Source organism: Podarcis gaigeae (assembly GCF_964106915.1).
Source record: "Podarcis gaigeae genome assembly, chromosome: 9".
In the NCBI taxonomy this organism is placed as follows: domain Eukaryota; kingdom Metazoa; phylum Chordata; class Lepidosauria; order Squamata; family Lacertidae; genus Podarcis; species Podarcis gaigeae.
This window is the reverse complement of record NC_139685.1, coordinates 70,721,306-70,748,515: the sequence shown is the minus strand read 5'-3', so window position 1 is coordinate 70,748,515 and position 27,210 is coordinate 70,721,306. Positions and strand designations below refer to the sequence as shown.

The window sequence follows — 27,210 nt, the reverse complement described above, 5'->3', positions numbered from 1 at the left end:
CAAATTAAAGCAGCTAACTCCTAATACAGTGGTACCTCAGGTTAAGAACTTAATTCGTTCTGGAGGTCCATTCTTAACCTGAAACTGTTCTTAACCTGGAGCACCACTTTAGCTAATGGGGCCCTCCCGCTGCCATTGCGCCGCTACACAATTTCTATTCTCATCCTGAAGCAAAGTTCTTAACCCGAGGTACTATTTCTGGGTTAGTGGAGTCTGTAACCTGAAGCGTCTGTAACCTAAAGCATCTGTAACCCAAGGTACCACTATACTGTCAAGATACCATGTGACTTCAAGCAAAAAAAAATTCCCTAGGCATTAAGTTAGCAAAAATTCTAGCCCATCTGGGGCCACCATAATATGAAGCAAATGTTTCCATAGAATTTTATGTTTCATAAAAAAAAACCATAGAGTTGGAAAGGACCCCAAGGGTCATCTAGTCCAACCCCCTGAAATGCAGGAATCTCAGCTAAAGCATCAGTGACAGGTGGCCATCCAACCTATTCTTCCAAACCTCCACCAAAGGAGATTCCACAACTTCCCAAGGGAGTCCATTCTGCTGGATGCCCACCCACCTCAAGGCAATACTCTGCGCCTCCAGCGAATGCATTGGACAGGACAGACAGAAACAGCTCTCAAATTAGAAAAGGCAAGGTCTTGACCTCTCACTGCCTTGTGGGAAATGCAAACTGGTCAGCTGGAAAATGGCACACAACTTTCACACACCATTCTAGGCCTGGGCAATCCTAGTGCCCAAGCAGCGTGACTTGGAGAATAGCACTGGCCAGGCGAACAGCAGGATGGGAGATTCAGCTTCTTAACTGGTAGGGACCTTGATCAGCAGGAAACATAAGGTTGCCCCAGAGGCCTCCCCCCATCACCACTTGAAGGAGCACTTCTAGGTGAGTGCAAAGAAGAGTGGGAAGAAGTAGACATAATTTGCAGATCACCAGCTGGCCAGATCTGCATGGGGCAACAAACCCACTTTTTATACCATAATTAACATTAACTTTTCTGCATTTCTAGTGTAGGACAAAACTAATGCTAACTATGGTATAAGAAGTGGGTTTGGAACAATTCAGCTTCATAAACCATGGTTTGAACTTTACATGTTTCAACACATCTTAGTTAAAATTAACCACATTTGTCCATGTTGGACATAACACTAACTGTAGTTAGTCCCCCAAAAAACAAGCAACCCTGAGCTATGGTTTAAGTGGAGGAATGGTTAACCTGTGGCCCTCTATATGTTGTTGGATGATAACTCCCATCATGGCCAACGGTCAGGAATATCAGAAGTAACGGTGCAACCTTTAGAAGATCAGAGGTTAGCTACTTCTGGTTTATCATCATGTCCAAATCAGGCTAAGATTTTTCCTTTGTGTCTCATGAAAAGCTTTATCTGCCAATTCAAGCAGATCAAGCTTCTGGTAAAAGTACAGGAGAAGGTGAAACCTCTGATCAGCTGGCAATGCTATTCCTGGTGGAAGTAGAGATACTGGTCAACTCTAAGTCATCCCTAAGTCAACAGCTAATATTGTTATTTGAATTTGGAGTTCCTAGATCATCACTCCTGAATTCACATAGGCAGCAGCAGCAACAAAAATCAGTGCCAAACACAATTTGGCCCTAATTGCAAGGTTTAGTCAGCCCCATAATCAGCTAAAACTATACCCTCTTCTTGTATGTGTGACTGTTGTGCTTGATCACAGAGGCATTTTCTACCAAGAAAATGACACATGAATTCAACTATAGTAGACACAGTTTCTGATTAACTTCCCTCTAGAAACAAAAACAACCGTACAAGTGTACTCAGGTATGATTATCAAGAGTTCAAGGCTACCTGGGCACACGTGTTAGATTTTTTTATCAATGAAATGTTTGCAAACTTATCAGATAAGATGCTAACATGAAATCATTTATGCTTTCCTTCCAGCATAGATCTATCCCCACTGATGCCCATTTCTGCTTATTCTTGAGCATTCCTTGAAAGCTTCAGATAAGTTACTGTATTTTTCACTCTATAGGACGCACTTTTTCCCCTCCATAAATCAGCGATAGCAACACGAAGCCTCCAAAGCACAGAGGGGAGCGTTCCCTCCTCGCACCGACCCCTCTCGCTCTCCAGGCTTCAGTGAAAGCAACGCGTAGCCTCCGGAGCGCAGCGGGATCTAGCGCTGCGCTCCAAAGGCTTTGGGTTCCTTTCGCTTCAGTAAAAGGAACCCGAAGCCTTCGGAGGGCAGCGCAAGTTCCCGCTGTGTGCTCCAAAGGCTTCAGGCGGCTATCCCTGAAGCCTTTGGAGTACAGCGGGAACTCGTGCTGTGCTCCAAAGGCTTCGCAACCTTGCCGCCGCTCCCGGACCTGTTATGGGGGCTGGGGTTGGGGGAAGCTTGGGCTTCCCCCGCCCCAGCCCCACGGCTAAAAACAAACCCAAGACAGCGAGCGGGATCCATCCCGCTCGCTGTCTTGGCTTCTGCCAAAGCTGCGTGCAGCCTCTCCCAGCTGGAGAGGTTGCAGGCGGCTAAAGAGGAAGCCAAGACAGCCAGTGGGATGGATCCCGCTCACTGCCTTGGCTTCTTTGCTCTTTGGGGCTGGGGGGGGGAATAAGATTTTTTTCTTGATCCCCCCCCTAAAAACTAGGAGCGCCTTATGGTCCGGTGCGCCTTATGGGGCGAAAAATACGGTAGATACATAGGACCCAGGAATGTGTTTGGTCTAGAATACACTGATTCAGAGATCTGAGAAAACCAGAGAAGCACAAACTACTTAGGGGAGGACTGAGTAAGGGGTTGCAACTGAACAAATTTGTACAAATTGTGGGGTAACCAACCTAGCATCCCCAAAATGTTGCTGCATCACAACTCCCATCATCTCTGACACAATTGGCCGTGCTGGCTGAGGTTGATGAGAGTTGGGGTCCAACAACATCTAGAGAGCCACAGGTTGGCCAACTCTGCTGTGAAGGAAGATCAGCAATTAAGAGGTGCATATTTGGCATATAGTATGCACTGTGCTCAGCTAAGGAATATATATGCAGAAAAGCCAAAAATCCCACCAGCATGGGAAAACTTTTCACGGGGAGTCATCAATTCTGCTTAAAATTTAATTGCAAAATTGCTCGTATTGTATTTAAGTTGCACCACAGAGTCAAAGAGAACTTGCTTTAAAGGAGGCATGTTTGCTAAATATCTCATGCTAAATGATTTGCAAAAAAAGAACTACGCACAGGCTCACATTAGTACCCTTAGGTCCATTTTCAACAGGGTTATAAAGGCCTATTAGCCAGAAAGAAAACTGAGCCCTTTTTATCACCTGTGTCTGTAAGGAATCCCTCCAACTTCACACCAAAAACACAAGGAGCAAATGGAAAGGAGAGCTTCTTTTTCTTGCCCATGAGAGCATTAACCAGCAGGGTCATTTAACTTTAACAGCAGGTGGGGACATTGGCTCAGCCATGATGGAGAAAAAGAATCGACCCCAACCTAAATCTGATCCGCTGTGAAGGTTGCACCCTGCAGTGACAGTGTGTCATCACCCTAAACCCCTTTCTGCAAGGAAATGGGTTCCAAAATAACCGAAGGGCTGGTTATTTTCACACAAAATAACAGGGGGAAGCACTGGAAATCAGAGCGAGCTACAAAAGGGATCACTAGGGAAAACACTGAAATCTTACTCTCTTTCTAGAGAGAAGCATCAAAGCTATATAAAGCTCATGGTCAACTCTCCCATGAAAAGGCAGCTCTACTCATCTTTCCATCTGCTCATCATTCCAAGATCAGTTTACAGTAAGTCCTGCAAAGGATATCTTGTGAGACTGTCACTCAGACCAAATCTATAGACAATGGGGAAATGCCGCACAAAATGCGCACACACACACACACACACACACACACACACACGGGTTTCCCTTATCAGAATATCAACACCTCTGTTTGAATTCCCAAGACTTTTCCCACAAAGTAAATATTTATGTAGAGCCAGCAATTGAGCACTCAGCAGTGCAGAAAACCCACAAGGACTGCCCTGAGATTTGTTGGTGGAAAAATCCAACAGGCATATCTACAAAAAAAATATAATTTGATAGTCATGCCCCCACCACAGTAAAATCTGGAGGCTGCAATACTATGATGGGGGGTCTGGGTTCTCCTACAGTGAATGCTGTTTTCAACTACCAATTTCCCAGGGTTCTCTGGGGCATGTGAGCCATGATAGTTAAACTGATATAAAACCGCAATTGATATTTAATGTTCAGAGAGCCTTTCTATCTACTTTTCTATTAGTTTAACTCAGAGTGGTCCAAGGGCCCTCGCGGACCTTTTTGGAATCTCTTGGCAACATTCGATGCCCTCCAGAGCCCTCACGCTGCCTTCCCAAACCAGGTAACTGAGGCGCTGGGCACTGGGAAGGAGGCATGAGAACTCTGTCAGTTTCCTTCCAGCTCCTTCCCAAACCCTAGTGAATACTTTCCCAGCTTGGGGAACGAGCTGGGAGGACTCAAAGACCCTAACAGAGCATTGCACTTCCTTTCCCAAAGCTTAGCCGACTTTGGGAAGGCAGTACTAGGGCTGAGGGGGGAGAGTCAATTTTTTGCCTTGCTACCAGCCCCATTGGACAGCCAGGCATTGTGTGGCCTGCAGGTTCCACGTTGAAGTACTCTTGCAGTCCACTTGGTGTGAAAAGTTGGACCGCCTGGTTTAACCCATCTCCACAACAAAGCTCCCTGTCTAAGCTTAACCCGCCACAAGTGACTATCAGACACTGCCCAAGAGTCACCTCTTGGCATATTGTGCTTACTTGAGGTCATCCTGCAGGTCACAACACATGATGGCTTGCTAGTCTAGCCTTTAGACCAGGGGCCACCAATGCTGCGCCCTCCAGGTGTGTTGGACTACAACTCCCATCATTCCTGACCATTGGCCATGCTGGCTGAAACTAATGGGAGTTGTAGTCCAGTGACAACAGGAACTTTGTTGGGTAATTATTATTATTGTTGTCGTTATATATTGAATTTATATCCTGCCCTATATCCAGGTCTCAGGGAGGTTCGGAGAATAAAATCAAAATATAAAGCCTCAAAATAGCCCTGCTTTAGGCACACTGAAAGAAATCTCAAGAGCTTGGTGGTAGACCATTTATATGCAAAAGACGCTGCTTCAATCTCCAGCAGCTTGGGGGAAAAAACTCTTGCCCCAAACCCTGGAGAGCTAATCGGTGCATAGACAGTACTAAGCTGGACATACCAATGGTCTGACTCTGTGAAAGGTAGCTTTCTGTGTTCCACTTTGAACACCATACTCCATCTCAGGAGCAGGGGAGAAATCTGGAAGATGCAGCTGTGACTCACCCACCCCACCTGGCATTCATTATTCAGAAACTGCCTTTACTCTCACTGTGACCCTTTCGGAAGGAAGGTATCAAACCCCTCTCAGCTTGGAGCATGGCACCTCCTTGTGCATGTTTTATCTGTTGCCTTTATGACTCAAGGCCTTCACAAACTTCCCAGGAACACCCACACTCACCTGAATCAATAAGCATGCAATTATGATTCAGACAACAATACGGCTGTCAGCAAGGCTCTGTTCCCTTGGATGCCACTGCAAGTCACCATATCAAGGCTCCATGGTGCAAACTGTTGGTACTCCTTCTCTGCAGGGAGGGCTGAATATTCTGACATCCCCTTTGATCAGGGAGCCCTGTCTATTGCAGAGTGCAGATTTGTTTATTTTGAAGTGATCGTGAGTTGAATGAATGTGTTGGTCTCTGGGTGCATACGCAGCAAACATTTAAAGCATGTGCCTTCTCCCAAGGAAGCATCTAAAGCTTGCAGAATATGCTGGGAACTGTAGCTTTGTGAAGGCAAACTATGGTTCCCAGGCTTCTTTGCCCTGGGGTAGTAATAAGTCATTGTTTTTCCATTCTGCCCTATATCAATCACATGCAGAGCTGTTTCCATTCCACTGCGGTTTGCCTTCTACCAAAAACTACGTTAATTGTCTCGCTGTCTGTTGTGGTGGAAGCACATAACTTATATCAGTGATGTAATCAATTTTGTTAATTGCGCAAGTTGCATTGCCGTATGCTATTCCACCACATTCATTTCAACGCAAAGGGAACACAACGCAAATAGGGAAGGAGAGACATAATCAAGTTATGCATCATTTGTGGGCAGGAAGCAAAAGCAACAGTGAAAACCGTTTTTGAATATCGGCTGGATTGATTTCTGTTCCAGATATGGGCCAAATAAGCAAAGATTTCCCATTAGGAAATAACAGCATTGAGATTTTGTTGCCCTTTGCCAATCGGCACCCACTGGATTCAAGCAGGGTTATTTTTATGGGAAGAGAACCCTCGCTCCCCTTACCTGCTCCATCACAACATTTCTATAATGTGTTGAACAGTCAAATATTCCAGTTCAAGCAGCAAAAGAGAACCTTGACAACTGAGGAGCCACCGCTGAAATGACTGGATACGTTCTCTAAACGGAGAACAGCATTTGTCCAAAAATGTGACTTCTTCCATGCTACAACATGCTTTCTGCACACTGTGCCATACACATTATATGTCAGGTTGTTTTATTCCCAAACTCTTTGTAGAAATCATATCCACACACACACACACACAAATTTCACTGTGACATCTACTCACAGCATCTTAGTGCAGCGGTAAGGCAGTAATTAACCCACAAGGCTACCATCTGCGCTCAGAAAGAACACGGCAGACCAGAGGAGGTTAGTAGGTCACAGAGGTAATTCCGGCCCCCACCTCCCAGGAACACGTGTATGATGCTCTTGCAAGAACAATCTTCCCTCCTCCAAACCACCTTCTTACTGCTCTTCGGAGCTGTTCTCAGAAGCTCCAGCCTTTTTTCATTCAACAGGAGAACCTTCTTACCTAAGCCACTCACAATGATGCAGAGACTTTGCTTCTGCATTTTTCTCTTTAGCAGAACCCTCCACGACCTGCAACCTGAAGAAGCCATTTAATTAAAGACATCAGAAAACCAGAAAACCCTTTTCTGAAAGCTTACCCTACAGAACAAAGCTGGAGACTACCAATCATTGTCTTTGTTTCTATGGGTCAAGCTGAAAGAGGTATAAAAGAGGTGTTTTGTTTTCTGTGAGGTACAGATTCATTCCACTGTTGCTTCTGGTAGGTTTTGCAGGGGGTTGGAAACTGCTTTGGACAGAAGTGGCAATGCAAGACAATAAAATTAATATGTACATCTCAGCAGCAACACCTCTCAGCACACCACTTATGCCTCTGCTTCCAGCTTCGGTTGATCTATACAGATCATGTAGGTTTTATCTGCCACTTGAGTTGGCAAATAAATCAATTTCAATTCACTAAGCACAGGCCCAGTTTGACGGAAAAGAGTCCTTACTCAAAAGAGTCCTTACACACTCAAAAGTCAGCAGAAGCAGAGGGAGTGCTGCTTCTAAGGGCCAGGAGGGGAAAGAAGGCAGCTGAATACTCTACAACCAGACACAAGAAGTAAACGTTCTGACCACAATAGCAATTATTAGTGCTGACAGTCATTAATTCAGGTGCCTTTTGAGAACAATTAGACAAGTTCATGGAAGATAGGTCTATCAATGGTCTGGCACACACTTAAAACCACATCATGGCTTGTGCAGCCAAAGTGTGGTTTGTTGAGCAATTGAACCTAGCCCAGTAGACTAGCCATAGTTTGTTTACTAGCAATTAACCATGGTTTGTTTACTGGCAACAAACCCTGATGTGAAACCATGGTTTGCTATTGGCTTACAAGCCACCAGGCAAGAGCGTTGAGCTTACACCTGGAAGGCTTCATTCATTATTTTTCAAAGAAAACTTTCGCGGCATCTTACAAGTAACATAGAATAAACGTTAGCTCGAACTCACAGCCAAGACACATGCCAGCAGCTTTCCTTCCATGCTGGAAGGAAATAACTGGAAATCCTTGAATTACTCCTGCCTGTAGGAGAGCCCAAAAAGTAACTGGACTCACTTTAAAGGTCTGTGAGCCTGAGTGCAAGGCCCATTTTAACAGTAGACCTTCACAAGCCACTCAGCGATACTTCCCAGCTGAAGACCAGGTTAAATACGGTTTAAATAAATAAACAAGCCCCATACTTCCTACTTGAGAGAGAGGTCAATGTCATCTGCTTCTCCATTTACCAATAAGAAGACACCTAGAGGTTTAGATATGAGCAAGGGAGTGTGTTCTCAAAATGCCTACTTTCTACTCACGCAAAAATGAGGGTCATATTGTACGGCTGTAAGCAGGCAAACACAAACACACCAGTTCCCATGTGTCCAAAGTCTCTAAGTCAGCCTCTTCATAATCTGCAAAGGCATGAGACCTGACTTATAAAAGATTTTGCACAGCAAAACAAATCCTTTTGGTTTTCAGGAATCTTGTGAATTCTTACGATGACAAAAAATAATACTACTACTACTTTGAGAAAGCACTGTTAAGCACCGCTTATTGTTCTCTAAAGCGGCTTCCAGCCTCTCTCCCAGGCATCTCAACAACAGTGCATGCAGAAGCATCCGGGTTCATTCTCTAACATCTCCAAGCAGAATCATCCAATTTGTAGCACTGGAAGGGACCACAAGAGTCATCTAGTCCAGCCCCCTGCAATGCAGGAATATTTTGCCTCACACTCAACTATGCTGAGTTAGGAATACCGCTGGAAAAGGCTTCTGTCCGAGACCCTGGGGAGACAATACTGCACTAGGTGGACCAATGGTCTGACTCAAGTGTGAAGGCAATTTCCTACTTCCCTGCGTTCTTACGTGCTACACCAATTTGCTGATGGAGCAACTGGTAGGATTGGCCAGGTAGTTTCTAAGCTTTCCCACGCTTCTCAGGAGATTTGGACAGAGAATGCTTAATCCAAAAGAGTGGGGTGAGCAATGCTAGCTATCAGCTGTGTCATTTCTGAGTGCATGTAAAATCTCTTTGGCTTACAAGCAGAACTTTACTCAAGAAGGGGTTTTTTTCTTCTTCTTGCCTGCTTTTGTTTTAACCTCCTTCTTCTCAGCACAGCAAATTCCTCTGACTTTTTCTGTCCCTCAGCAGTTTCACGTGAACACACACAGAGCAGAATTAGTCAAAGAATTAAGGTGGCTTAGGTAATTATAGCCACACATGCTAGCAGTTTGAGACAGGATTAGAAGAGGGAACTGCCAGTTAAGAGGTCTTCCCATGTGCTGTGAAAGTGTGGAGGGGGCTCGTTTTTTATTCAACCTTTGGGCTGGTTTCAAAGGGCTTATATCAGGCTGCAGTCTGTGTGCTGCTTTTGAACGGCGTGTTACACTGAAGCAGTTCATTGGATAGAATCACAAGCATGCATCATAAGAGCGTAAGAACATAACAAGAACCTGCTAGATCAGGCCAGTGGCTCATCCAGTCCAGCATCTCATAGTGGCCAATCAGATGATCATGGAACGTCTACAAGCTAGACCTGAGAACAAGAGCACTCTCTCTTCCTGCGTTTTCCCGCAACTGGTATTCAGAAGCTTCGGACCATGAAGGCAGAACATAACCACCATGGCTAGTGGCCACCGGGAGCCTTATCCTCCATGAATTTGGCTAATCCTCTTTTAAAGCAATCCAAGTTGGTGGCCATCACTGCTTCCTGCATTTGCTTGTGCAAATACAGTCATAGACATACAGTCATACCTTGGAAGTTGAACAGAAGTGGTTCTGGAAGTCCGTTCTACTTCCAAAACATTTGGAAACCCAAGCATGGCTTCTGATTGGCTCCAGGAAGCTCCTGCACCAATTGGAAGCCGCAGAAGCCCCATCGGACGTTTGGTTTCCCAAAAGGGTTTGCAAACCAGAACAGTCACTTCTGGGTTTGCGGTGTTCAGGAGCCAAAGGTTCAAGCTGTTCAAAAACCAAGGTACGACTGTATACAATACTTCCTAGTAGCAATAAAACCACTGGTCCATCAATGACTCTCCAGGTGTCAGGCAGAGTTTGTCCCCAAGTTCTGCTCTCCAATGTATTTTTAGCTGGGTGTGTCAGGGATGGAACCTGGGACCTTCTGCATGCAAAGCGCATGCCCTACCAATGCGCTCTCCAAATCTCCTCTCGGAAAGAAAGGGAAGAACAACTGAGGCATGAGAAATGCAGGCGTGCCACCTCTGCGGCACAGATGGGGAACCTGCGATTCTCCAAGCCAAACTCCCTTCAGCCTCAGAGAGGATGGAGAATGGTGGGAGTTGTAGTCTAGCAATGTCTAGAGGACCATAGGTCTCCCCTTCCCTCCTCTACTAGCAGGCCTCAATTAGACTCAGAGGAGGGCTTGCTTCCTGTGCTGAAATTAGCTGAAATCAATTCACATGGTTCAAAGGCGAACCCTTCCTCTAGAGTGGCATTTCTAGTCCTACCCATTCATTGAAGAAGGCGCTATTTTCACCAAGGCCTTGTCACAAACCCCTTTTCCCCACACAGGCACTGAAGTGTGCCACTCTGAACGCAGCAAGGAATACTGCAGACCTATAAATAGAAGAGGCATTATCCAGAGAGACCTAAAAATAGAATACGTATTATAATCCTTACATGACACGCATTGTCCGCTTTAATTCTACATAAACCCTGAGGCTCCCCATTAGTGTGGGTACTCTTATAAATCTCTGTAGGTGTCGAGTTTAATTGGGTGGGTGGGAACACAGGTAGCAACATGAGGCAGAGAAAGTGGTTACGGATTTCACCATGAATCTGGGATGTGATGTATGGTGAAAATTCTATACCCTCCAAATTCCAGTGGCAAAAATCAGGATGCGCATCTTTTGGTGTCACGTTCTTGCGGGAGTCAGCTTACACACGTGAGAGCAATACACCTCTGCAGGAGACAGCTCATCTTCCTCCCTGAGTTTGGAGGGGGGAAATGGGACATTCTGGAATCCAATCAGAAGCCAGGATGGCTTCTGTAATTCCAGGGTGTCCCAGGGAAATCAGGACGGTTGAGGGGTATCAAATTCTACTTTGCAATTGACGACATAAAACATTGTGCGAGAGAGGTGATTTCAGAGCTGGGAGACCAATCCATGTAGGCAATACAGTGGTACCTTGGGTTAAGAACTTAATTCGTTCTGGAGGTCTGTTCTTAACCTGGGGTACCACTTTAGCTAATGGGGCCTCCCGCTGCCGCCATGACGCTGGAGCATGATTTCTGTTCTCAACCTGAAGCAAAGTTCTTAACCCAAGGTACTATTTCTGGGTTAGCGGAGTCTGTGACCTGAAGCGTATGTAACCTGAAGTGTCTGTAACCCGAGGTACCACTGTATTAAGCTAGGCAGGTCAATGGCCTGACTAGATGCAAGGAATCTTCCTAACAGCCACCCACCACAAGGCTTTAATCAGAGGCCTTCCAAAATTGATGGCGTGAGGGCAGTGAATCAAAAATGGAAGCCAAGTGTGGCTGTTACCACCACCCGCAGCCTTTTCCAGCTCAATCAGTCCGCCAATTGCTTGGCTTGCTCAGTGCTGCCTTCAAGCATTTTCATTTCTTTCCTTCCCCCGCACCCCTTCCCATCACAAAGAAAAGCCGTGCAAAGTGCCAAACGGGAAAAGGGAAAGGTGGGTGAGGTCCAGCTTCAAGCAAATGGAAGTGTGGGGTGGCAGCGGAGGAAATGAAACCAGTACACAAATGAAGTAATTTCCTTTGTAGACCCAAACCCACAAAACAATCGGCCTGGGAGACGAAAATGATCAGTGAAATGATTCATTTATGCGATGCGTTCTCCATTACATATACGGTACAACGGCTCGAGTTCCCAGCACTACTGAATTGCCAACAGCTCTGTTAAGGTGGTTTGCTGGCCAAGCTACCCGATCGTATCCCTGATTATGATGCTGATGCTGCAATCAATCCACAGCCTCCGCCAAGCAGGGGGCATTCCCTCCCCACACCCCAGGTGACCGGAAGCAACACAACTAGCTGCCACGCACGCTGCCAGAAGCAGACAAGGGGATAGCCAATTTTCTGCTCTGCAGGGAGCAAATGTCCCTATGAAATTTAATCACTTAATGGTTTGCCCATAACAATATAGTGACCTTTGAGAAATTATTGCTTGCTGTAATGGCCCCAAGACCTGATTGTTTCTTAAAACCAAAAATATAACCAGCTCTTAATTCCCCCATGGCACGTTTTGGAAGCATTCTACAGGTTTCCAGTTAGAAGAACGGAGGTTACGTTGGACTCAGAAGTAAGTCCCACTGCATTCAGTATAAAAGACTGCGACCTTAGCTGATTTCACCAAAAGGCTTAATTGATTAAATGTATGCTTGTGTTAAGACTAGCTCTGAATTTTAAAACAGAGTACTTTCATAGTTTTTAATCTCAAAGAGCACATTTTAATTGCACGTACCATCTCAGAAGAGGAATTCCCTCCTATTTAACAGTGAAGGAGGTGGTGCCTCTTAGAGAGAATTTTTTTATATTTTATAAGTATTTAAATTAAGAGTACAGTGGTACCTTGGTAGTCGAACGGCTCCCAAACGCCACAAACCCAGAAGTGAGTGTTCCGGTTTGCAAACGTTTTTCGGAAGCCGAACGTCCAGCTTCTGTGGCTTCCAATTGAGTGCAAAAAGCTCCTACAGCCAATCAGAAGCCACGCTTTGGTTTCTGAACCGTTTCGGGAGTCAAACGGACTTCCAGTACGAATTAAATTCGAGATCCAAGGTACCACTGTAACTGACATGGTTAAGAAAATGGATTGCCTTGTTGATCAGGGACTGCTTTTTAGTCGATTAGAAAGTTTTCAATCAACGAATCCAACCAATTAATTAATTAATCAAGGCTGTAGCCCTACATACCAGGGCCATAGAGTGGGGGCGGGAGGAGGGGGCTTGGTGAGGTATTTGCAAAGCAGGAACCTCTGCTACAGAGGTGTGCGAACTTGGCTTTTACAGCTCAGAAAGACAGCGTGTTTTGTGTTGCTCTCTCTCAGATGACAAGCTATACACTTTTTTGAGTTCATTTAAGGTCAGGCAGAGCCAGGTGACTGGGTTCAAATGGCAGCATACATGAGATGTACAACACAGCCCAAAATGAAAAGGCACACCAGGACCTTTGCGACGAGTTGGCTGAGAAATCAGGGCATGAGTGGGCACAGCTCCCAAGATGCAGTATTTGAGAAAGCCTTTAATATTTCTGCATACATTAAGCTGGTTCCACATGGAATACTAAGCCATAGAAAAGTGACTCAGCCTCATGCACTCTGCCCCTCACTACTCTAACACAGTGAAAGGAGGAGCTCAGAAGCTTTAGTTTCATTTTTAAGTTAACCTAAACCAACCAAACTGTGGTTAACGTTAACTGTCGTTTGCTGAAACAGGCCAGCTTCCAACCATGGTTTAGGCAGTTGCCTTGTTTCAACAAACCATAGTTAACAATGGCAGTTTAGAGTTTGCATAATATACACTACGATTAATCTAAAACAGAAGAGGATGCATCCCATGTCCTCCTCACAGCCACACCAGAGGAGGGGGAAGTGGGGAGCTCATGGCTTGCCATGGCTCATGCTCATTGGGCTGCTTCACACAGAATGCTAACCATGGTTTACCACTATGTGCACAAGTTGGAAAGAGCCCAAGTGATGGATTGGGCTTTCGCATTTCTCCTCCTCCTGCAGAGCTGTAGAATTTCAAATACCCCCTTCCTTGACCCACACAGCTGAGAGAAGGACTTCATTAGTACTTACTTTCGGTTTAATATCCCCATGGTTTGAAACTCAACAAGACTGAAGCTTGCTCATGCACCACTAAACTATGGTTCGTTTCTTCTTCATTTCATAAAATTCAAACACAGCTTGATTGTTTTAAAACCAAACAAACCTTGAAGCAGTTTAGTGTTATAACTGAACCAACCCATTTTCACAGCACCTCAGCTCCTTATGTAGAAATTTTATTATCTGCTTATCGGAGGGGCTGAAGATGAAAAAACATTTGGTAAACGTTGTGCTTTTAAAGGAAATATAATTGATCGGCAAAGATCAAGCACAGCAATGAAATGTTTACTACAGGGTCCCTCCCACTTTAAGTCAATTGTGCTCAGTGGAATCTCTACGGCAAGCCTGTACTACTAGCGAGCATCCACACTGAAAACAGCTATTTAGCATGCCCCTTCCTAAGTATTAGACAACACCTGTTTATGCACTCCTAGGTAGGAAAATAAGCAGACAGGATTATCATGAGTACATCTCTGTTTGGTAGGTCATGAGTTGTGCTGGCTTGCTCCACAGACAACATGGTAAATAATGCCTGATAATTGAGACGAACTAGTGTTCCTTCAGACACCAGAAATGTCAATGAATTCCCTGGCTCCGACTATCCAAAAATAAAAAAGTAAGGTCAAAATGACCCACGATCGTCAACATCACCACATGTATTAATGGGTTAGTGTGACTGCATCTATTTTAGTTTGGCATGAAGAGTGGGGGTAAAAGCAGCTTTAAATAAAATACAGTGAACTACAATTAAGCTATAAGCCAGGGTGAGTCAACAAGGTACTCTACCAATGTCGCTGGACAACAGTTCTCATCATTTCAGACGACTGATTCACCGTGCTGCCTGGGAGTCCAGCAACATGAAGAGGGCACCACATGGACTATTCCCAAACTAAAGTCTGTGCATGCACAGTGTGATTACGGACAAACCATAGCAGCCAGGTTATCACCTTGCAAGCAGAGAGACTGGAAAAGTAGACAAACTGGTTTTAACCATGGTATGCTTGGTGCAGCGCAAATAGGAAACAAAAAACCCACTTCAAACCATGGTTCAGATATAACCCACTTCAAACCATGGTTTCCTGCTCCTAGTTTGCGGAAGGAAGATCCTTAACCATGGTTTAGATCAGGCATAGTCAAACTCGGCCCTCTGGATGTTTTTGGGACTACAACTCCCATCATCCCTAGCTAAGAGGACCAGTGGGTCAGGGATGATGGGAATTGTAGTCCCAAAACATCTAGAGGGCTGAGTTTGCCTATGCCTAGTTTAGATATTCAGACACTAACACTTAACCACCGCAAAACACCATCTGTATACATAGGGCCATGCAGTTTAGGTGGTGGTGGTGTTGTTGTTTAACTGATATTGGATTCTCTGGCATCTCTTACCTATGGGCAATTCCAAATGCTGAATTTGTTACATATCTTCAACTGCTAATTTTCTCACACATTCCTTAAAGGCAGGTACTGTCCAGCACCCTGCAAGCATGCAGCCAAACAGAAGGATGCCTTCCAAAAAAACAAGAGTCTGAGCCATGCTAGCTTTTCTGCCTAATCAGATTATGTAGCATTTACTTTCCAGGGAAAGCTGCATTTTGAATCACAAATGTTAAAAGCTGCACATTAACCTCAGGCCTTAGATGACACGGCTACCGCTGAGACAGTAGCAGAGGTTACATTACACACTCACAAGGAGGAGAGGGGAAAAATCCCCGCAGAGACACAGAGCATAGCAATCCATAGATTAATTTGAGTAGCTGAGTCAGATCCACATTAGCGGCCATTACTTTTTTCAAAAATGAAACCAAAGCCATATGCACAGCATTTCAGCTCAATCGCTTAAGTGCCCGTGAAAACAAGATCAAATATTGTGAGATAACAATCCCTTACTCGGAGATGCTTTGGATGCTAACATGTGGCGGCAATACGGGAAATAAATTTTGCAAGCAGTGCCAAAGGAGGAATATGCGAGTCGCACATATACCGTATTTTTCGACCCATAGGGCGCACCGGCCCATAGGGCGCACCTAGTTTTTTGGGGGGGAAATAAATAAATAAAAATATTCCCCCCCAGGTGCGGGGCTGGGGCGGGGGAAGCCCGACTTCGCGCAGCCCTCCCACGGCTTGCAGAGAGCTGCGCGAAGCCTGGAGAGCGAGAGGGGTCGGTGCGCACCGACGCCTCTCGCTCTCCAGGCTTCAACAAAAGCCTGCATTCGCCCCAGAGGACGCACACACATTTCCCCTTCATTTTTGGAGGGGAAAAGGTGCGTCCTTATAGGGCGAAAAATACTGTCTTTTTTAAGGCTGAGCTCCCTCTGCTACATGGAAGGGGAGAATTTTGAATCCTCCTCACAAGAGATGCCACAAAGCCTTTAACAGGCAATGGCAGGAGTAACGGGGGAAGCAAACAGTTTTTAGGCTTTAAAAGCAGGGTAAGAACTTTGAACAAAATAAAGCACGGGCCTTGAATCAACAGGATTTCCTATGCAGATACCTGCCCCTCGGCCAAACAATAGCTTTTTGTTTACTTACACACACACGAACACTTGTCTCGATTGGGCCAGAAGATAGACATGTAAAAGCCTTTTCACTTGATTTGCTAGTGCCCTATGGAGGCCATTTGGAAGAGACCCCTATTTCAGACATTTTAATAGGCAGAATTGATCATCTTTATTTGTGTCTCTGTCAAATGTGGGCATATTAGAATAGTTCTCCCTCATGCACACACCCTCCCCATTCTTTTCCTAGTCATAAATATAACTGAAGCACTTGGTCACCCTTTTTCGTGGGCGTTCATGATTATTTGTGACCAGCGCTATTTTTCTAGGAAAAAATAGATGCCAGAACTCACCATCAACGCCTCCCTTGCTCTCTTATCAGGGCAATGGAGAGGTGCTGGGACTGAGTTGCATTCCAGCTGAAAAAAAGGCCCTGTTTGTATCCTTGATGGCGACAGGGAGGTCATACGGCAGCCTGCTTTAAATACTGTTTGCACCTGCAAAGGTTCTGGGGTGGACATACTGCTTCTCTTCCAAATGGCGCATGTCCCATAGCTTCCTGGTGAAATATTGTAACTTTTTATAGCACAAATCTTCCAGGGGTGGTTGAGTTGGCTGCTGGCCCCTCTTTTGTTGTGCAAGAGTACCCACCCGGACAGCAATAATGCAATAACACTGGAGAAGCATCTCAGAACAACTAATGAAGAGGAATGACAGTGTGGAGAAGCCCTGAATCCTTTGCATTAGACGCAGCTAGAACCCAAGCAAAGTGAATTTAAAATACCCCTCTACAGATCTGTCATCTTGTGGGGATCTTAATTGTATTTTACTTCAGATTCCAGTTATGTTACAGAAGTCTTTTTGCTCCTAAGCAACCGCTGCAAGCGCGGGAAAATTTTTATTTGCATTGACTTTGCTTTCAAGCAGATAATTTTCTCGTTCGCTTTACCCTCCAAGTAAAGGCATAATAATGGGCAACGGTGATAAAAACAAAGCCTCCAGCCCCTTCTAGACAAGGGCTGCGTGTCACTTCTGTAGATGTGATCTAGGGACTCAGAAAGCCTTTGGTGAAATCTGCATCTAGGTTCCCAGTCAGAACTGTAACTCGGGAGATTTTTCATCACTTGTTAAATCAGCACTGGCTGAAGCCAGTCTTGAGCAAATCAGTCTTATGCAAGCCTGATGCACACCAACATCCATCCCATCGCCCCTTAATCTTGTGAACTAGCAGCCCCTGCTAGTCTATTCTTGGAACTCTTAAGGAACGAGACAGTTGCACTGAAATCTTTCAGACTGCACACTAATAACAGTGCCAGGTGGAGAGGAGGGATTTCAGTTACTTTTTCCTTACAGCAAGGACAACTATCCAAACCTATGTATGGTTATGAGGGAAGCACATCCCACCGGTAAGTACCCAGGAGACTGCAGCTTATTCACAGTTGATAGGAGATGGAAAATGCTGGCCTCTAAGCCCAAAGTGGGGTGGAGAATCCAAGACCACCTGCTCACATTGCCTCCTAGAAGTTTGATTAAGAGTCAATTAGGAACGTGGAGTAATTATCGCTCCCTGTGCTGGGTTGGTGCCTCTGATCTAGTCCATAACCCAGTTTCAAACTACAGCAAGTTAAAATGCCTCTAGGACGCTCCCACCCAACACACAAACATGGACAACTGCTCCTACTTGTATGTAAGAAAGATGCATTTATTTATTCAAGCAAGTGACAGTATAAGCCCAGCAGCGGACAATGAAGCTCAGGAACCCCGATTCAGGAGTTCAGAAACAAGGCAACAAGTTCAGAACAAGACAGAAGCAATGAAGATGTCCTAACAAGTTTCCACACCCTGCCTGCCAAGCTTTCAAAGAGGAGGCATGGTGTGCTCACACAAGAGACTCGCTCGCCTTGCGGGAAATACCAGGATTGCTGTGCATGAGCTCTGTTGGTGTGGGTGGGTCTGCTCACATCTGCGAATGAGGTGCCTGGGTTCTGGGCAATAAGGCTGCATCTACTCCAGCTCCTGTTCAGTCACAGCTGCCTCCTGCTTCCCCGCATTGGCTGCTCACAGCCCTCCCTAGCCTCCCATGAGGCTCTCCGCTCCATGGGAAGGTTGAGAAGGAACCAGGATCCCTGCTCCCCCATTCCACAGCAGCTGAGCAAAATGGGGAGATCCCCCTGCATTCAGCCCCCCACCCCCCATTTCTTCTTCCTGCTCCTCCTGCATTAGAGGCCTGCCAACCCCAGCCCTGTGGGGGTTTCGTGACACCAGGTGGACATAAAAGCTGGCTGGCATTTGTCTTCAGCATCTAGTATTCTGACTGTGGCACTGCTTCTATACACCTAGCTATTGGGGCTACTAGGCACTGACAGGTCTTGCTCTCCGTGAATTTGCATAAAATGCTAGCACCAGCCATTCCATCAGGCTGCAGCAGATGGAGAAAAAGAAAGCCAAGTCAACATGAGAAGCAAGATCCATTGGGATCCTCCCTCAGTTGTTACCTGGAAGTAGCCATGCCATAAATCTGCTGCAGAGGGAGAATAGAGAAGGAGAGCCACTCCACTGACCCAGCTGAGAGACTAGTAATTTTTGGCTTCTCCTCTCTGAGGTGAGAATACCCGTGCATTCAATACAGTTGTACCTTGGTTTTCGAACAGAATGCATTCCAGAAGTCCATTTGACTTCCGAAATGTTGGGAAACCAAGGCACAGCTTCTGATTGGCTGCAGGAGTGTCCTGCAGCCAATCGGAAGCCGAGCCAGGCATTTAGCTTCCGAGGCAAAGATTGAAAACCGAAAAACCTACTTCCGGGTTTGCGGCATTCGTGTTCCAACAAACTAAGCTGTTGGAAAACCAAGGTATGACTGTATCCTAAATGAAAGGATACTTCAAGAAGTTCCCCCAAACAACATTTATCTAGCTCAGAGACACTGAAATACATATCTGTACCCTGCAAAATTGTGTAAGGAGAAAGACTATGAAGCCATGATCCACGAAAGGAAGATAACACTGAACCTTCAATCTTTGCCATCCCAGTCTTGGCTCCGTTAAATCAATCCATAACTGACATCTTGAGAGACATAGCCCTTTTGACTCACAAACCTCGACTGTTACCAAAATAAAATAAAATTCCAAAGTGCACAAACACCCAAAATGTTCAATCAAATCATTTCAATCAATTCTGAAGGCAAATCAAGTTTTACACATCTTGCAAACACCTGGTCTAAGGTGTGTGGGGTTTCGCAAGGACTCAAAGCATTTTTCATTGCATAATTCTGTTGGCCCACATGTTTTCAGTTATACAGCTCCCATAAAGAGCCCTCGCCATTTGTACTGTGGTTCCCTGAGAAAGATTGCAAAAAGTGTCCATTACTCACTGAGTGGCTTGAGGATGCTGCTACTTGTCTCATCGGCATTTTCAACATCAGATTTGTCTGAGTTTTCAGAGATTTTCTCCTTTTCTTTCTTCTCCTTGGGCTTTCTTCTGTGGCGCCTCCGCCTTCGGTAACTCTTAGGCACGTGAACCCCAATGTAGACTGTATGATGACCTAGGAAACATAAACATGTTGCTTTTTAATAATCTTCAGATGACTTCAAGCAGCAGCAATATATCTCAGCCATGTAATCGACACAAAACAGTTTCATTCTTAGGCAAAGAACAACAAAGAGGTTGTGCATCATTCTCCTTGCCTGCAACTTCCTTGCCTGCACAAACCATAGGGAATGAAGAAGTAGGGAAGAATCATAGAATTGGAGAGTTGCAGTGGATCCCAAAGGTCATCTAGCCAAACCCCCCACAATCTCAGCTAAAGAATCCCTGGAAGATGGCCATACAATCTCTGCTTAGGTAAAGGTAAAGGGACCCCTGACCATTAGGTCCAGTCGTGGCGACTCTGGGGTTGCGGCGCTCATCTCACTTTATTGGCCAATGGAGCCAGCATACAGCTTCCAGGTCACGTGGCCAGCATGACTAAGCCACTTCTGGCGAACCAGAGAAGCACACAGAAATGCCATTTACCTTCCTGCCGGAGTGGTACCTATTTATCTACTTGCACTTTGACGTGCTTTCGAACTGCTAGGTTGGCAGGAGTAGGGACCGAGCAACGGGAGCTCACCCCGTCACGGGGATTCGAACCACCGACTTTCTGATCGGCAAGTCCTAGGCTCCGTGGTTTAACCCACAGCACCAACCACGTCCCTTGAATCTCGTCCGCCACATTTCCAAGGCAGTCCATTCCACTGTGAAACAGCTCTTACTAGTAGAAGGTACTCTCTAACGTTTCGTCAGAATGTCCTTTTTTTGTAATTTGAATCCATGATGCATGATGGCATCATGTCAGACACGCAGTGGAAAGAGAACTTGGCCCAGGGCTGCCATTTTCACCAGCAGCTCCACATCCAACATCACACTTGTTCTGCCCCAGTTTTGAAAGAGCCTGGCTTTCACAGCAACTTAAAACACTGCACATAGCTAGCCTTTAGAAATTTATTTTTACGTGCCTATCCCCATGATTGTTGGGTACATGTTGACCATAAGTTGAACACTTGAAAACATCTCTTGAAAGGTGTCCCACTTCCTAAAATCAATTTGTCATGTGCAAGAAGTTTGACTTGGGGGGGGGTGTAGCATTCTCATACCCACCCACCCCAAAAACCCCATGTGCCAAAAGTCAAACCTTTCACACAGCTCCACATACAGGGTTTCCCAGCAGGCAACATGCATGCAGATGGCCATGAGAATGGATCCCTCAGCAACCCCCCCCCCCCGTTTTTGCCTTCGCATTTCAAGCTTCCTTCTAAACTCATGAGGACTAGAACTTTTTTTATTAATCTCAAAGAAATGACAACACAGGACCTGATTATCAAGAATATTTAAAACGTTGCCGGACCACACAGGGGTATGGATGTTGTTAATACAGGAAATGAAGAAGAAGCGCTCCAGTTTTAAAAATGAATGTGCATTCTAGCCAAAAGAGATTTATTTGTTTGATGCATCATTATCCCAGTCTTCAGCCAAAAGGAGCACACACAAAAATGTCAGCAATGGTCCCTCCCTAGTTGAGGGAAATGCTGAAAGCATTTTAGTGTCGTAAAGCAAAACACCTATAAAAAAATTAGTCAGATGTTTGCTCCATAATCTGATGACCCATCATACTGTGAATCTGCTTGCCTTAATTTCACATAGAACGCAAACATGAAGTATCTTTGATGTGGCCAGATAATCCTGGTTTTACCCACTCGTTTCTCAAGGCTTTAGGGCGGAGAACTGCAGATAAACAAACATACACCGGCAGTGATGGAAATGTGTTTATCTGAAGGTGTGCATCTCATAAACTCATGCAGCAGCTGGATATCTCTAAGAGACATCAGCCGCTTTCCTTCAAACCCAAACTGGGCTCAGAGTGACTGGAAACAATCATATGCACCAACTCTCATGGCCTGGCTGAGTCAATGTATTATTAATATTTATTTATTTATTGCATTGATATCCCTTCTTATCCAAGGAGCTCAAGGTGGTGTTCATAACTCTTCTCCTCCTCATTTAATCCCCACTTACCCCTGTGAGGTAAGTTAAGCAAAGAGGCAGAGAGTAGCCCCCAAGATTACCCATTGAGCTTCATGGCAAGTGGGTATTCGAACCCCAGTCTCCCAGGTCGAAAGTCTGGGCACACTGGTTCTGTGACGATGGAGAAGGGTGGTTCGTCAAGGATCTTGGGGAAGGTTCTCCAAGTGGGGGAATCCCCTCAACCTGTTGTTCTGCCCCATCTGTCACAGTGGGAAGGCCTGCTCACCCTGCCTCCCTCTCCCCAGGGAGCCTATCTCCAGTGTTAAAAAAAACCTCAGATATATAAGTAAAGGCTCCAAATGGCTCCTTCAACCAAGGTTACAATCACCAAAATGGAATGTCCAGGTGCCAGATGGCTCTAAAGAATTCTTTTTCAAATGGCGGACTGGCTGAGATTGATTCTCAGTTAAACATCTGGCTAGTTCAGATGACAACCTTAAGCTAGGTTAAGAACTCTGAGAACTTAAAGAAGACAAGTCGCTTGATCTAGGGACAGTCCACCTATGTCCATCAGATGTCAAAGAGATAAATAACTACCTGACATTTAGAAGACATCTGAAGACAGCCCTGTTCAGGGAAGTTTTTAATGCGTGACATTTTAATGTATTTTTAATCTTTGTTGGAAGCCGCCCAGAGTGGCTGGGGAAACCAAGTCAGATGGGGGGGGGGTACAATTATTATTATTATTGTTGTTGTTGTTGTTGTTGTTGTTGTTGTTGTTGTTGTTGTTATTACTACAGTGGTACCTCGGATTAAGTACTTAAGTTCCCAAGGTCCGTTCTTAACCTGAGGTACCACTTTAGCTAATGGGGCCTCCCGCTGCCACTGCGCCGCCGCTGCACGATTTCTGTTCTCATCCTGAAGCAAAGTTCTTAACCCGAGGTACTATTTCTGGGTTAGTGGAGTCTGTAACCTGAAGCATATGTAACCCAAGGTACCACTGTAGTAGTTGTAGTAGTAGTAGTATTTATTGGCCTATTCCTACCTATTTTTCTCAACACGGACCATTCCTAACAAAATAATATTCTTCACAATGGTGAGCAGAGCAGAGCAGTGGGGGGTGGGGGTAAGCGAAGACAAGCTACAACAATTAACTGCTAACCTTCACTACACCTGCTCAAGCTGCACAGGAAAAGCATTTCGGTTCCTGAAATTCATTCGGATTGTGCAGATAAAATATAATGAATAGAATTGTGCAGGATGTGGTATTAAGTGTGTGAAAACAGTCGAGATCCAATGACACACACACACCCCAGGCATGCAACTCCAGAGGTGCAGTTGTCAGGCACCATCCTAGCACCCAGGCATCTTCAGCTGGTTGCAAGTGGCCGATAGCCAGGTGCAAAATGCGTCTGGCTCCTGGCTAATTTCTAACACAGCCTTTCCCTGACACTATGCACCTGTCGTTCAACCCACCCCAGAGTCATCAGACACTGGGTCTAGCCCCACCTCTCCAGAGGGGAATGCTCCACCCACCTAGGAGACAGACCTGTCTCCTCCATCACCTAGGTCCTGTAGATGCCAACAGGTGGAGCAGGTTCCGCCTTCTAGGCAGGACTGCTAGACCGCTTGGTAAGGAACAGAACCCAGCTGACTTATAACGGGGTTGCAAGTTGTGCATCGTCGTCAGATCAACCTGAATACCTGGCTCACCTGCCTTCCGCCTTTGTGTATCTGTGCCTTGGATTAACCGCCTGTGCTTCGCAATGCAAACATTAAAGCTTTGGGGGGGAAATCAACAACATCCGAGTTCAAATTCTCCAGCAACCTTGAGCCAGACACCAAAATACACATATCCGGGGGTGGGGGCCATATCCCATATAGGCAACTCCCAATTTATGTGGTGGTTATGTTCCAAGGCACTGTGCATTTAAGAGAAATCATGTATATTTGAAACACCGCTGGAAAAAGCTTGATCGGCTTGAAGCTGAGTGGGATTGTGGCAAGAACCATTTACAGTCTCATTCTCATGGGAAAACTCAAGTTGCATTAGTAAATGGGGGGTGGGGGAGATCTGGTACATAAAGGCTCATTGAAAAATTGTGTCAAGTGTTTCCTGCAGAGGCACTCCTGGGAGGAAAGTCTAGGAGTTTATCTTGATATTGTATACACATGCCAACCATTTCCTCCAAGAAAGTCTCTGATGGGGGCGGGGAGGGGGGGGAAGCAGAAAACCCATTCTGTCTGTCTGTCTGTCTGTCTGTCTGTCTGTTTCTCTTACGCCTAAAGCAATACTGTGATTTTCTCTCTTCTGCAGAATACGGGGAGAACAGGAAAGTAATGCACACACACAACTTCAGATTCATGCTACCAAAAGCTGCACTGGTGCACATGTGATCGAGGGATTAAAGAGATTGTCTAGTTCTGTTGGCAGCATATTAAAGTATTAGGACTACAGACTTACTATGATGTGTTTCTATTATCAAGCTGACCGCGGCATTAAAACAATTCATCAGAGGTAGCAACTGCTGCTCCAACAACCAAAGGACGGCACCAGTTTTCTACTGAATGTGCCTTGCAGATTTGATCCTGCCAACTCTGATTTTCAATGGCACGTAATGCCGCTGTCCTGAGAGGCACCCTGCGCTCATCTTTTCATCCCTAGCTCAATGTCAGGCTTGCCGCAAAATGCATCCCTTATTATTTATCCATTGACATGTTGTAGGTTGAAAGATGCGGGGGAACATATTGAGTCCCCTGCCCCAAGGAGCTTACAATCCAAATTTCAGCAGTTAGGGAAATTAACTAAAGGGCTGACGAGGATGCAGGGATGGGAAGGTAACAGGGGATTGGTGTGTACAAGTGCAATTGCACATGCTTTGGTTTTCTTCTGGGGTGGGAGGGAAGAGCTAAGGTTTCGTGGAAACAATCGGGTCGGGAGTGGGAATAGAAGAGATCTTGTCTGTCGGATGCTCTCTCCAGGGAGACACACCTGGCGCCAAAGGTGTGAGTTTTTAGTTGCCTTTTAATTCACACCTTTGGTAGTCGAGTTGCCTCCTACAGCACTGCTCATCTTTTAGTGTGGTGGGTAGGACTTTTTAATGAGCATTTTATGAAATTTGCATTTTTCATCGTTTCCAAATTTTTGGTTTTTCAATTGCTTTTAGTCATTGTATTTCATTCTCTTGAGCTGCTCTGAGACCTTTTCTAATGTATAAAGCAAAGGACAGATGCAATAATTAAAAATGACCTCGGGTTACCTCGGGTTACATACGCTTCAGGTTACAGACTCCACTAACCCAGAAGAACTTTGCTTCAGGATGAGAACAGAAATCGCACAGCAGTGGCGGGAGGCCCCATTAGCTAAAGTGGTGCTTCAGGTTAGGAACAGTTTCAGGTTAAGAACGGACCTCCGGAACGAATTAAGTTCTTAACCCGAGATACCACTGTATTGGTTGTTGCTTATGTTTTGTATTTTGTTGCTGCATTTCATGTTATTTTTATTGTTGTATTGTGGCCCTAAGCTCTTGTGAGCCACACTGAGCAGCAAAGAGGCACGGGAAAGGTAGGACACAATCTTTTGTATATTATATAAATAATATGCTGCATATGAAATAAAAGAAAGGGACAGGTGGAATTACGCAGGTCAACCTGGGATGGGAATTCTGGGCATAGGAGCCATAAGCAAAAGGGGGGGAAGGTCTAGCCCTGGAGAGCAGAAGAATTTGGGGCAGATGAAACACATCAGAGTTGAAGACATGCAAGTCACCGACAAGGACTATATATTGGCATTTCGAAGGTGGTATTAACATTTTGAAATTCAGGAAGGGTGTAAAATTTGGACCAGGCTTTGCCAGATGGCTGTGGTTGATGGGAGCTGTAGTCCCGAACATTCAGTGGGCACGAGGTCAGGGTGATTTAGAGTGAAGCACTTGAGCTGAGTATCTGAAGATCCAAGACTGGCAGGTGGCTTCCCCAAAAGCTGAGACGGAGAGAAGAGTTGGCTGAGAGGCATGGGAATTAGGTTATGCCAGCCGCAAACTGCAGCCAAAAAAACAAAAGCAAAACCTGACAAACTGTGAGAAGTTGCCAAGGTGGGGCCAGGGAGCCCTCTAGCTAAAAAGCTGGAGAGAGAGAGAGCAGCTGGAGAGGAACTGAGAATTCTGTAATCAGCAGCTAGGGCAAACTAATGCTCATTTTCTCTTTTCTGTGCTGGAGGCATCAGGTAAACTCACTGTTTTGGATGTATTCAGGCCTTGGGCCTGGTTTTGAGACCTTTCTCACCTTAGCACAGAAATGTTCAACCGGTCGACCGTGGTCGACAGGTAGATCCCCTGGTGATCCCCGTCGATCGCTGGCTCCTTATCGATCGCAAACTTTTGAATGATTGTTTCCAGCCCCCACCCCCCTGGCTCTGTCCCTCCGCCACATAAAGTGTGCACTGTTTTGTGTTTTCTTATTGCGCTGTTGAATACATTTCGAACGTTTGTTATTGTTGGAGTTTGAGATGAGCGAAGTATTTGATTCTCCCCCCAAAAAGCTCAGCAGCTGCGGTATTCCCAACAGAAGCTCAACAACTTTTGTCTGCCCAAATAAAGCTGAACAATTGTAAACCCCCCCCCCAAAAAAAAAAGCTCAGCAACTCTGTTCTCCCCAAAAGAAGATCAATAACTCTTTCTTTGTCTCCCCAAAAAAAGCTCAACAATTCTGGTCAATCCTCAATGACAATGGGTAGATCACTTCCAGGTTTTTTTTTTACACTGGGAGTAGATTGCAGTCTCTTGGGAGTTGGATGGGCCTGCCCTAGTAGATTGCGTCTGGGAGGGGCCATATAGGGAGAGTGTCTCTGTTGGTCCTGTTGGACCCCTTAGAACAGCCTTTCTCAACCTGTGGGTCCCCAGATATTGTTGAACTACAACTCCCATTACTCCTAGCTAGCAAGGCCAGAACTCAGGGGTGATGGGAGTTGTAGTCCAACAACATCTGGGGACCTACAGGTTGAGAACAGGTTAGAAGCTTTCAATCCTCCCAGGTCACCTTGTGAGGATGGAGATTGGATGGTTGGGACTGTTGTGCATTGCCTCAAGCCCACCCTTGAAAAGTAGTCTCATGAGGTTGTGCTAGGAAGGGGACTCATGTTTGGTCTCCTTGGTCTACATGATCCCACATGGTTCGTTCTTCTCCCCAGTGACCGTCTAGAGGACAGGGAACCTTTGGACTTCTAGATGTTGGTACTCCAACTCCCACCTGCCCCAGCCAACATGGCTGTCAGGGACTGGCTGGACAAAGAGGAGTGGTGGAAGGAAACCCCCAAGGGAAACTCCAGAGGAGGAAGGCCCAGAGTCAGGGGATTGGTGGTGGGGCACAGAGGAGAGGTCAGAGGGAGAAGATTGGGAGGAAGGGCCAGATGCTGAAAGGGCAACAGGGTTTAATGAGTAGAAAGAGCCTGTGATAGGAAGCAGTTCAAACTCCGAGGCTGAAGCAGTGGAGGGGG

The 27,210-nt window shown here is 45.6% G+C and overlaps 1 protein-coding gene and 1 long non-coding RNA gene across 13 annotated transcripts in view; one reads left to right on the top strand and one right to left on the bottom strand.

The window, feature by feature from the left end:
- Positions 1-27,210, bottom strand: part of SLC4A4 (solute carrier family 4 member 4) — a 194,401-nt gene that overhangs the window by 112,922 nt on the left and 54,269 nt on the right. For all 10 annotated transcript variants that reach the window (XR_014568331.1, XR_014568332.1, XR_014568333.1 and 7 more), the window contains one exon: positions 19,588-19,758. Coding sequence is in view for 6 of the 10 variants with exons in the window: in XM_083756374.1 (XP_083612500.1) it covers positions 19,588-19,758 (171 nt within the window). In the remaining 4 variants the exon portion in view is untranslated. The remainder of the gene's footprint in view (positions 1-19,587; positions 19,759-27,210) is intronic.
- Positions 1-27,210, top strand: part of LOC310852932 — a 58,117-nt gene that overhangs the window by 27,076 nt on the left and 3,831 nt on the right. For 2 of the 3 annotated variants that reach the window (XR_014568454.1, XR_014568455.1), the window contains one exon: positions 3,682-4,860. The exons of the other annotated variant lie outside the window; for it this stretch is intronic. This is a non-coding gene — a long non-coding RNA (uncharacterized lncRNA). Of the gene's footprint in view, positions 1-3,681; positions 4,861-27,210 lie in introns of those variants that run through there. 3 annotated transcript variants of the gene reach the window in all.